Source organism: Heterodontus francisci, chromosome 22 (assembly GCF_036365525.1).
Source record: "Heterodontus francisci isolate sHetFra1 chromosome 22, sHetFra1.hap1, whole genome shotgun sequence".
NCBI classification, from domain to species: Eukaryota; Metazoa; Chordata; class Chondrichthyes; order Heterodontiformes; family Heterodontidae; genus Heterodontus; species Heterodontus francisci.
In genome coordinates this window covers 78,194,350-78,207,155 of record NC_090392.1, presented here as the reverse complement: position 1 = coordinate 78,207,155, position 12,806 = coordinate 78,194,350, and the positions used below count along the sequence as shown (strand labels likewise).

General features: G+C 41.3%; 1 protein-coding gene across 2 annotated transcripts in view; it reads right to left on the bottom strand.

The window, feature by feature from the left end:
• The window catches only part of sorl1 (sortilin-related receptor, L(DLR class) A repeats containing), a 185,587-nt gene that overhangs the window by 38,799 nt on the left and 133,982 nt on the right, over positions 1-12,806 (bottom strand). For both annotated transcript variants that reach the window (XM_068054134.1, XM_068054135.1), the window contains exons 27-33: positions 11,074-11,184; positions 10,345-10,476; positions 8,322-8,453; positions 7,195-7,329; positions 5,738-5,896; positions 4,139-4,294; positions 2,483-2,611 (exon numbers count right to left, since the gene is read on the bottom strand). In XM_068054134.1, coding sequence (XP_067910235.1) covers positions 2,483-2,611; positions 4,139-4,294; positions 5,738-5,896; positions 7,195-7,329; positions 8,322-8,453; positions 10,345-10,476; positions 11,074-11,184 — 954 coding nt within the window. The remainder of the gene's footprint in view (positions 1-2,482; positions 2,612-4,138; positions 4,295-5,737; positions 5,897-7,194; positions 7,330-8,321; positions 8,454-10,344; positions 10,477-11,073; positions 11,185-12,806) is intronic.

The window sequence follows — 12,806 nt, the reverse complement described above, 5'->3', positions numbered from 1 at the left end:
TGCCTCCTGTATTTGAAGCAACCTTGCACCTTTGAAAGAATTTTGCACCAAATGAGAAAGAACTGCAACTTTTGTTGCTGCACATCTGATCATTCTTGGTCAAGAAGGTAAGAGCCCATGGGATCCAGGGCAATTTGGCAAAATTACCTTAGTGGCAGGAGGCAGAGGGTGATGGTCGAGGGTTCTTTTTGCAGGGATCAGTGCTGGGACCCTTACTGTTTGTAGTGTACATTCATGATTTAGACGTGGATATAGGAGGCATGATCAGTAAGTTTGCAGATGACGTGAAAATTGGTGCTGTCGTAAATAGGGAAAAGGAAAGCCTTAGATTACAGGACAATATTGATGGACTGGTAAGATGGGCAGAGCAGTGGCAAATGGAATTTAATCCTGAGAAGTGTGAGGTGATGCATTTTGGGAGGACTAACAAGGTAAGGGAATATACAATGGATGGTAGGACGCTAGGAAGTACAGAGGGTCAGATGGACCGTGGTGTACTTGTCCACAGATCGCTGAAGGTAGCAGCACAGATAGATAAGGTGGTGGTTAGGAAGGCATATGGGACACTTGCCTTTTTTAGCCGAGGTATAGAATATTAGAGCAGGGAGGTTATGTTGGTGCTGTATAAAACGCTCGTTAGGCCACAGCTGGAGTACTGTGTACAGTTCTGGTCGCCACACTATAGGAAGGATGTGATTGCACTGGAGAGGGTGCAGAGGAGATTCACCAGGATGCTGCCTGGGCTGGAGCATTTCAGCTATGAAGGATAAGCTAAGGTTGCTTTGCTTAGAGCAGAGAAGGCGGAGGGGGGACCTGATTGAGGTATACATAATTATGAGGGGCGTAGATAGGAATAAACTTTCTCCCTTAGCGGAGGGATCAATAACCAGGGGGCATAGATTTAAGGCAAGGGGCAGGAGGTTTAGAGGGGATTTGAGGAAAAAAATTGTTTCACCCAGAGGGTGGTTGAAATCTGGAACGCACTGTCTGAAGGGGTGGTAGAGGCAGGACATTTAAGTAGTATTTAGATGAGCACTTGAAACGCCATAGCATACAAGTGCTGGAAAACAGCATTAGAACAGATAGGTGCTTGATGGTCAGAACGGACAAAATCGGCTAAAGGGCCTGTTTCTGTGCTGTATAACTCTATGACTCTATGCAAGACCTATGTGAAGCCTTCTGTGCTGATGCTCTTTGAAAGCCTACCCAGACTGTTCATCAACATTGCCTGGAAAGAACAGCTCTAGGAAGATTCCTAGTGGCAGACACATATTTGCCTTTGGGACACCTCGCCAAAACACAAGGACTTCCATATCTTCTACTCAGTCAAGTTTTTTTTTCCCTTCCATTTCTTTGTGACAGCTGTAAACAAAAAGCCCTTTTTTCCCCCAGTTAACAGGTTGTGTTTGAGAGTGTGTGCGTGAGGGCCAGGATTAAAAGTAAGCAGCTTTAATATTTCAATTCGTGTGTTAGTTTACTTCATTATTCGCTAAGACTTGGTTTATGATAAACAGATAATTTTGTTGTTTATTAAAGAAACTTGGTTGGCGTGCTTTATTCTGGGGAAAAATACAGTATCTGATGGACTTTCGCTAAGTGGGAAAATTTAAAATATATGCAGTGACCTGTGAAGTGGGACAGAATGAACCTCCTGTCTAGGTCGTAACAACAGGAGTGTAACGACAGTGTTGCATCCTTTCAGTTCCACTGCAGGATTAACATAAAAGTTCCTGCTTCCAACCTACCTCCAAAGTATGACAACAAGCAGTGACGGATATCTGAAATCTTCAATTTATAACAAACTACTTTATAAAATAGACTTCTTCGCAAGAATTCAGCAAAGACCAATGTTATACGAACATTTGAAAAAAAACTTCAAAAAAAAGTGAAAAAATACATTTAGCAGTTTTAATTTCTGTTGTTGAAACATTTTTCCTCCCTTCAATTCTACTGCACCCCAAAGTTGCCAACTCTTGCTTTTGTAGGTGGCTGCTCTTTGGTACTTTGCCCCACTAGCACAACCTTTTGGAAGAGCCTAAATAGAGAATTCTGGCCAACTATTCAAATCATTCAAGGCATCACTGCCAAACCCAATCCGGTCTGTGCCTCACATTCCTCCCCTGCCCCATACACACAGTTTCCAACAAGAATTTCTAGACAGAGAACAGGAGCAGGAACCCGAGGTAATATTCCACACTTGTGCCATCACTTGTTATTACCAACAGGATTCAAACCTCGGACCTTCCTGGGCATGTGGCAGTTACACATTCAGCAACTGAACCACTGCAGAAGCAGTAGTTCTATTTAAAAGAAGGTTGCTCTGTTAGATCCAACATGATTCTTCCCCTTACTTATGTGCAGCACTTCGAAAGACCTCCAATTGATAGAGGGGTCTCATTCACAGCAGGTAGGGACAAAATGGCCAGTCAATCTGAGCTAGATGCTGCTGCACAACCTCTTGGTGCCTATTTCTGTGACCTACCTGAGCAGTTCTTCTCATCACTGTTATCGGAGCAGTCCAGAAATCCGTCACAGCGTTCTAGCTGGCTTATGCAGGTCTCTCCATCCTCACAAACAGTGCGATTCAAACACAGTAATGGAATATGGGTAGCTGAAAATTAAATTGTTCCGACAGAACGAAAGAGCAAAAGTTTAAAACAAAACAAAACAAAACAAAAAAAAAAAAAAAAAAAAAAAAAAAAACTTAGTTTGATGCAGTGAAAATAAAACAAGAAACACTCAGCAGGTCGATGCACATTTGAAAGTTATAGGTTAACATTTCAGGTGCAACCCTTTATCATACTCAAAAGGAATGGACTCAAAGGGCTGGATTTTGTGCAGTAGGTGGGGCTCCCAGCGCTAGGCCAAAAAGGCAGGGCAAACCCCACCTCTGCATTTTCCCAGACACTCGGAGCAATCCTCTGGTCTTTTGGGGTCAAGGTTTAAGGTGCCGGGATCCCTGGCCTTCCAAAGATTTAATAGGGGTAGGGATCCCACCTCCAAGAGCTGCCGGCTCAGCAGTATCGGCAGCACCACCAGAAGCGGTGGTCATTGCTGGAGCTGCAGAGGCCTCGGACCCAGGCCCAGCACTGGAAACCTGGAGAAGAGGTAGGTGAGACGGGGTCGCTAGGGTCAGTCCAGAAGGCCCCTTGTGGGGGGGTAGCGGAGTCCAGAGGGTACAGTTGTTCCCGGTGGGGGTCCTCAGTGGGCCACAAATTGCCCATGAAGGAGGGACCATGCCCCCACCCCCACCAACTCCACAGGGAAAGCGCCTCATTTCCCAAGGCAGCCTCCCCAGGTAGCGGAGGCCTCCCCCTCACCAGTGGCGGGAAGAGGCCCTTATTTGGCCTCTGGGCTGGAAAGTCGATGTCAGCCCCCGGGAGAATTGGCAATGGGATTCCCAGCGTCAGGCTCCATGGCAAGCGATTCTGCCCAGAGTCTCTGGCCCCCACCAGCCACAAAACCCTCTGTCGGCACAAGAACAAAATCCGGCCCAAAGCATTAGCCCTCTTTCTCTTGCAGACACATTTCCAGTTTTTTTTTAAATTTAAAATTTCCACTTTTCTACTTATTTCTATTGAGAGAAATACTGTTTTAACAACTTTTAAAAATGTCACGATAGATTTGTACAGTTGTTATTCCCATTTTCTCTAATGCTATAGATAGTTTCTCAGCCAGGAGATTTCCATTATAAGATGTACAGCAGTGAGTCTGCATCATGTTTTTTCCTTTTTCTCTTTCATGGTATAAAACACTTGTCCTTTTGTTCTTGCCAATCAAACCACTATCTCGGCTAACTGGTTATGGGGAAAACAAAGGGACAATTCCAATACTACCAGTCAGTGGCACAGTACATACACAGACATAATTGGCAAGGAGTCATTTCATACAACTGCAAATTTTTTCGTTGGATAGGAGGAGCTTGGATAGGGTGTGGCGGGGGGAAAAAAAGAGAGCAGAAGGTGCGGGGGTCAAGACGAGACAAAGAAAGTAACAGAAATTTGACTGGCATTGAACCATCTTGAACTTAAACTGCTTCCTGCTACTGATACCAAATGTTTTAAGCATCCTTTCATTGTTAATTTGCATTTTAAGTCAACAGCCTCTGATGCAGGTTTGTTTTAATAGAAGTACTCACGACAGTTGATTTCATCCGATCCATCACGGCAATCTCGGCGACTGTCACACCGTTTCCAGTTAGGAATACAGTTATGGCCTCGGACACAACGGAACTCCGAGAAGCTACACCTTCCAGCAGGTTGTGCAGTCGTGGTGGAAGTGATTGTTCTGTTTGCTGCAAATACAGAAGACAAATCAGAAGTGCCCATGGCTTTTAGCACCACAAATACCAGGCTGAGGTTAAGGGATTGTTAATTCAGTACCCAGTGGATAAAGGAGGCTTTTATCGATCAATTCTGATTGCAATATAAAATGGTTTATACAAGGGGACCCTTTTTGTTAAAAAAAAAATTAAAAATTTAACAAATGTATTTATTGTGCGCTTGAAGATGCTGGATATTAGCACTGAAAAACGCAAGTTTCCATTTCTCACAATGCGTCAGATTTTGCAATTTCTAGGTCAGATAGAGCACAAGTTGGATGTGGAGTGACGCTCTTTCAACCCTGCCCCAACCTTAGAAGAGTGAAGCGCTATTTTCCACAGTAGTGAGCACTTTAATTTTTCCATAGCATTCAGTCAGTCATTTATGCAGCCTCAGGAGAAGTGCCAATTTAATGTCAAATTAGCAGTTTTGTGGTCCCATACCCACTGGAACTGTTTAGGTAGCCTCAACTGTAGTTGGGAGAAGAGACTTCTATCCCATCAATCTGTGCTGGATCCAAACTATGCTCCCAGAGATGAAAGTGCAGCACACTAATGCTATACCAGTTCTCAAATTTGAACTGCTCGCTCCTTACTTTCAATTGTAGGTCATCAGAACCATTTGATTATCTTGACACTAAACACAAGTTTAGTGAGCTATTATTCTAGATACACAGCTGTTTAGTTATAAATAAGCACTATTAGGGCCAACTTGAAAGGGCAGCATGGCCCACGACTGCAAACTATGATAATCAGAAAAAGTGCAATAGGCCATGATCCAAGTGGAGTGAACTCCTTTTAAGGCCCATCAGAAAGTTTTCATGGGAGGAAAGAAAATTAAGTCTCCAAGTGATTGTATGACTGAGATGGAAACCCCAGTTATACTACATGATTTATAAGCAGCCTTTAAAACAACATCACAGCTAAAAAGTAACCCTGAATAGTATAGAGTTCCAGCAAGTCATGACATTTAACATCTCATAAGCAATTGTTGCCACAGGCACCAACTGCATCAACATTTTCACCTTTAACCAACCCAACATTGTGTCATGATTAGTTATATATGTATTAGAGAATGATACTAGCTACAATATCTCAACAAAACTGCTAATTTGACATTAAATTGGCAACTTCTCCCAAGGCCGCTTAAATGACTGACTGAATGCTATGGAAAAATTTAAGCGCTTCATTACTGTGTGGAAACATTGCAGTACACTCAAGTTTTCCCTGATCAAGATTAGCATGACAATATCAGGAATGAAACATTTCTGCTTTGCACTTAGTGACAGTGACAAACACTCTCAACTCAGATTGCACAAAGATGCTTCAAAAGAACCTCATTAAATGAATATTCACCAACAATAAAAATTTCCAAAGGACCAAAGGAATAGACTGTCCATCTCTATTTTTACTTACCTGAAAAGGTGGGGCAACCCTCCTCATCTGAACCATCTGGGCAGTCTTCATAACTGTCACACACCCAACGGTTTACAATACATCCCCCAGAACTACATCGGAAGTGGTTGGGGCCACAACTTGAAGGAGTCTCGGTAGTATGTTGAACAGGAATCCAACCTAAAACAGTTGTAAATACTTGAGTAACTTAGAAGTCCTTAGGCTTCTGATTAAGAAATAACTTCTGAGGCCTGAAGTAAATTAGCAACTCTAAGTTACACTTCCATATCTAAAATAATTTCTTCTTTTTACTGCTATTTTGCCCTTCCACACCTTCAGGTTTGGATGAATTGCTGAGCTACGGTTCAATGAGCATCAGTTGGAGGCGAGGATCAGGGAAAAAAGCAGGAACTAATCGCAACCATAAAATTTTGACATGTGTACAAAGAATGGATATGAAGAAAGTTACACTTGCAAGTTACAGGGCTTGATGGTAACTTTTTGTGCATGCAAGCATTGGTCACCAGCTCCAAGAGTTAGTAGGCAACAGAACAAACTCACGAACTGAATTAACTGGATTTTTGTTTCCAGTAGAACTAAATAAATGCACAATGAGCAAGATATAAAATTACATCTTGATCGAATAGGGGAAATTTCCATCACTTTCTTGGCCTATTTTTCTTACCAGCTTCACAGCGCTCCCTATCTTTCACTTATCCTAGATGTCCCTTTGTTTCTCTTTGCCTTCCAAAATGACAGCTTGCCTCAGCAGATCACACATTCATTCAAATCAGGTGGTCATGGGATAAAGCCTCAATGACTTGAGCATATAATGTAATGTAAACTGAAACTTCAGTCCAGTGCTGTGAGTGCTGCATTGTCAGAGGTGATGTTAAACCAAGACCCTGTTTACCTGCTCAGGTGAACACAAGGAACCACGTGGTATTGCCTGAGGAACAGGGAGATCACCAAGGGTCCTGCCCAATGTTCTGCCATTAATCACCTCCACAAAAAAAAAGTTACCTAAACATACACTTGTTTGCTATTAAGTGGGACCATACTGCCATGTTTACCTACAGAAGTGACTGAACTTAAAAAGTAATCCATATGCTAATGAAAAGTGTTGTATAAATACAAACTCCTTATATATACTTACTCAATCTTCATAATTAAGTTTTGTTCCATTCTCTGTCTCATTTCTAAATCTTCTGCCTCAGAATTACAACAAGTGAAACTGACCATTTTCATTTCAGTACAGAATGCTATTATTCCACTGCAATTAATTTACAGCCGTGCTACTTTAAGAGCAAGATAAAATGCAAATCAGCAGCTGTTTTGTGGTCAGTCACAGAATGCAGAGGCACATTTTAAAAGGCCACCCAATTACAATATTTGCAAATATTGCAGTCGGTCCAGTCCCCTGCATCCCACCCACACACCATATCCATAATCAAGTTAATTAGATTTAACTTTTATACCAGGACAGTCATCTTCATCAGACCAGTCTCCACAGTCATTCTCTCTATCACATTTCCACCATGTGGGAACACAATTTCCATTCCGGCAGCTGAACTGAAAATATCTTGAGCAAGAAGGTGCTTCAGTAGGATTTCCTGCAAAGATGCAAAGACCTTATAAATATGGTAAGGAAAGTTTTTTTGTGGCATAGTAAGCAAGAAACAAAGAAAACGATTTACACCGTATTGTAAACTCCCAACAATGACTTCCTAATCAATCAACTGACAATGAATTTCATGGTTAGAAAATATAGTAAATAACTTCCAATGAACTGCCCACGCTAAAAATACTATATTTCACCTTAGTGATAACAATTGTTAGTCACCCTCAAGCCAGCTCTTAAATAGAACTTTCCTTAGCATTGCATTACAAATAGCACAACTGATCCTCCACATTCCTGATACTAAATATCAATACCACACAACTGATGAAAATATTAAGCCTGTAATTTTTGCTCTAAAATTTTGGCCTGCTTAGCACCACAGTGAACCTTTTGAGGCCTAGGTGACTCCAAGATTAAACACTTAAGTGTTGAGTTTTGAAGCCAAGTCAAGTCTGTGTGACAAACCTGATAACCCAATACTTGCTTCACAGTACTCATCGGTCAGCACTCTCGTTCGTCAACAGCAGCTGGAGGGGCAGACCAGTCAATGGGTAGTGTAGACAAGCAGCAGGAACCACATCAGGTACACTGCACATGTTTGAGCTGGTTAACCTCCAACAATTCTATATGCGTACGCGAGAGACTGCAAGCCATGGCATTGCACCGAAAACTCTCTAAATGGAGTTAATGGGCAGGGTGAGGTGAAACGTGTCCCTATTAGGACAAAGTGTGCTATCAATATTGGGCCAATAGGCTGAGATTCCTCAGAATCAAAAACATTTAATACAGGCACAAATTTATTTCACCCAGATGACCAAAAGTAATAAATTATGAAACACAACTCAACCTCAGAAATGTACCCATCAGTAACCCAGATACATTATAGCAATTAAGTATTTTGTGTGGCAGTTTCTGGCATGCATATATTTTGGAGCGTTCTCACCAATGACCAGGCTTTAGATAAATATTTTTTCCCCCACTTACTGCAATTTGCTTCATCGGAGTAGTCTCCACAGTCATCTACCCCATCACACTTCCATTCCATGCTAATGCATACCCCATTCAAGCATCTGAAACTGAAGGGATGACATGTTCTACTGAACTCTTCTGTCTGCGCTATAAATGTAAGCATCAACAGCAAAGTGTTAATATCACAATTTATTAATGACAACCCGCTAGTTTACAAACAAGCCCAACAATCTAATTGCATAGCATGGATGTAAACAAAATCACGCTGGCAAGTTACAGGTCTCGATACTAACTTTGTGCTGGCAAACACTGGCCACCAGCTCAAAGTTTAGAGTACTCCTCTGCACTTCTCACCTGCAACATTTTAACTGGAAGAATCTCCAGATTTTCTGGACTATTGAACTGTTTATGGATATCTAAACTAAGGTGAAAAAAATACCCGAAATAAACCAAAGGTTAAAAAAAGACAAGTTAACGTTTCGGGGGACTCAACCATTTCTGAAAAGTTCCAAAAAAAGTAAGTTTTTCCTTTTCCTAGCTTGACAAGTAAGCTTTCCAGTGCACTGTTAGTAAACTGCATAATTTTATCTTGGTAAACACCTGTAAGACTCCTTCACACAGAGGACCCCAGGCCTCTGGTATTGCTAGCCTGTGCAGACATGCTTTAGACACAAGTGGAACTGTCCTGATGGGAACAGTGATCATGCTCGATATTGGATAAACCTGTGTGAACTTTTCAGAAATGAGAACAGAAAGTGCCGGAAATACTGAGCAGGTCTGGCAGCATCTGTGTAGAGAGAAACAGAGTTAACGTTTCAGGTCTGTGACCTTTTATCTGATGCTGCCAGACCTGCTGAGTATTGCTGGCACTTTCTGTTCTCATTTCAGAATTCCAGCATCACCAGTATTTTGCTCTGAACTTTTCAGAAGTTTGGCTGGGTGATTAAGTATGCTAATAGATTTCCACACCAGTTAGACTCCTGGATGATCAAAAAAAAAAACTTATTTCCAGCATATTTTGTTTTCATCTATTTCAGATTTACAATTTTTCTTTTTAAACCGGTTCTTTCAGATAACTACATTGCCTTCTCCCTTCCAGTTAAGAATAAGTTGCAGCTCCTACAATTACAATCACTGCTGGTAAAACTTCAGGCACATTTGGGAGTGAACTCATGATTCAATTATTTTTCCTGAGAAAAATTGGAACAGGAGAATGAAACCACGTTTATGCAATCTGAGATTTTCTATGCATTTTTTGAATTCCAACCACCCAATCAGTATTTTACCAATTACCTTTGTTATTCTGGGATGTGCTTGGTCTGAGTTTAATGTTTCTCATATGTACAATAAACATAACTGTAGATTATAGTCAGTTGTGAAAACATTCTGGAAAGATATTTGCTACATATTCAGTTTATATGGATATATCTTATACGGCAGATGTTTATTTTCATCTTGACACTGCACAACAGATGCTGACAAAGTTTCACAAACTAACTGAAGTACTTTAGGACAAAATAGGCTTTTATGGTCTAGCCTACATTTTCTTGAATAAAAGGTATCAACTGGTCTAATACTATACCAGACTAGAAAGTCCCAGATGTGATTCCTGTTTTTTGTTGAGTTTGCTAGTCTCAGCCAGGTTAGCAAGTGGGGCATTATAACTGCCCTTAGTGCCCTGGTGGCAAGTGGGCAAGAAAAGTGTGGGTAAAGACATTCAGCTACAGTACTTGCTGCTGACCACTCTTCACCTACCCCTGCTGGAAGGACAGGTGTGTACATTAAGTGAGCTAATGATCAGACTCAGATGCGATGCAACCATGGGTGAATTAGCCAGTCACCACTCAGTGACCAAGCTCATACACTAAGAATGGCCACATGGATCAGGTACCAGAGTGCAACTTGGCTTTTTCTTTTTAAGATCAAGTAGCCCAATTTGACTACATACGTGTGGTATAGGAGAAATACTTTTAGCAAGTCACCCTCAGCGGATTCTTCCACTATGGTTTTAATATAGTACAATATTACTAAAACATACAACAATGTGCGTAGTTTGGATCTTCATCTGAACCATCTTCGCATTGTGTGATTCCATCACACACCATGAAGCTATGCAGGCATCGACGTCTGTTCTCACAGACAAAATCCATATACTGAGAGCACAACGGATCTGGGATGGAGATGACAGAACATAACACTGTAAGCCTCCAAGTTTAATTTTTAAATGCAAAATAGTAATTTGTATTTCCATAGTACTCATGCAAGAAGATATCACAATTCACTTTACATTAAAGGTAACAGTCATTAGAAAACGCAGCAATGTCGCACTGGAAAAATGGGAATCAAATACTTTGCAAGTCCTTTTCCATTTGGAACAATGGGCATTGTCTGAGTTTTAAGTGTCAGCAACGTGAACATTTTAGAGCAGGTTAAATCCAGAGGAAGGAAAAATAACCACAGCACTGCAATCATTTGGGTCTTAGGAATACAGAAACTAGAACCCTATGACAATGTTGTTAGGGAGCAAGTTAAACAGTAATTTAACCTTGTAAAACTTCAGTCAAAAATTAACCTGTTATTCAGGCATATTTTATCTATAGGACTCAGCAAATTGTTAATACACAATAGTGGAACAAATCCTATATTTGAGCTTTCAGTGCACCACTATGTTAAGTATTGTTGTTCCAACCTCTACGGCATTACACAGTTGTCAAACTGAATTATGCAAAAAGTTAAACTACAGCTGAAGAAAATGAAAAACACTCACTGCAGTTTTGCTCATCTGATTTGTCTAAACAGTCTGGTACACCATTGCAGCGTTTGGTCATTGCAATACAGCTACCATTGTTACACTTAAATCCATTACAGGTGAGCTTATCTGAATGACAGGATGGAAAAGGGAGAAAAGGAAAATGTATCAAGACATTCTGGAATTAATAAGGACACATACAACTATTACACACCCCAATTTGGTCACGCTGTTCAGGACAAGACATTGAATAGCACGACTGAGAATATATGTAGCTGCAAAATTACCTGCCAAATAGTGATTGGAGCACTAATAAAATTGTTTAACTAGAAAAAGGTAAATGCAGATGGATCAAGGACCAAAAATTGTCTCTGCATACTTATTACCACAGCATTTCCAGTTCAGCTATGAATTAGTTTGTAGCCAGGCCATATGATGCAGCTAATCTGAACAGAGTTCTGAGGAAAGATCATAGACCTGAAATGTTACTTCTTTCTCTCTCCACAGATGCTGACGGACCTGCTGAGCAGTTCCAGCATTTTCCATTTTTATTTTAGCTTTTCAGCATTCCCAGTACTTCACTTTTGTAGAAGTGCAATAAATCTGGCTGTGTGAACTGTGCATGGACCAGTTTGGAACCAAGTATCACAATTCAATGTCACTGAATTGATAAAAACTTGTCTTTTCAACAAATTGAATTAAATCCAATAACATCTGTAAATCTATCAAGATATTTTGAGCAAATTAAACTGAAAACAAGCTGTCAGAAGTATTAGAAACAAATGTTTTACTTCTTTGTCTTGGACCTAAATTATTGATCACTGAAGAGTTGTGCTCAAGAATTAGCCACGCCCCTAGCCAAGCTGTTCCAGTACAACTACAACGCTACCAGGTCGATGCCAATGTGGAAAATTACCCAAGTATGTCCTGTACACAAAAAGCAGGACAAATCCAATCCGGCTAATTACCGTCCCAGCAGTCTACTCTCGATCAGCAGCAAAGCGATGGAAGGAGTCGTCAACAGTGCTATCAAGCGGCACTTGCTCAACAATAACCAGTGACACTCAGGTTTGGGTTCCGCCAGGGCCACTCAGCTCCTGACCTCATTACAGCCTTGGTTCAAACATGGACAAAAGAGCTGAACTCAAGAGGGGAGGTGAATGCTGCCATTGACATTAAGGTAGCATTTGACAGAGTATGGCATCAAAGAGCCCTAGCAAAACTGGAGTCAATGGGAAAACTTTCCACTGGCTGGAGTCATACCTAGCACAAAAGGAAGATAGTTGTGGTTGTTGGGAGTCACCATCTCAGTCCCAGGACATCACTGCAGGAGTTCCTTAAAGTAGCGTCCTAGACCCAACCATCTTCAGTTGCTTCATCAATAAGGTCAGAAGTGGGGATGTTCGCTGATCATTGCACAATATTTAGCGCCATTCGCGACTCCTCAGATACTGATGCAGCCCATGTCCCAATGCAGCAAGACCTGAACAACATCCAGGCTTGGGCTGATAAGTGGCAAGTAACATTTGCACCACACAAGTGCCAGGCAATGACCTTCTCAAACAAGAGAGAATCTAACCATCTCCCCATGATGTTCAATGACATTACCATTGCTGAATTCCCCACGATCAACATCCTGTGGGTTACCATTGACCAGAAACTGAAGTGGACCATCCATGTAAATACTGTGGCTACAACAGTAGGTCAGAGACTGGGAATTCTGCAGCAATTAACTCACCTCCTGACTCCCC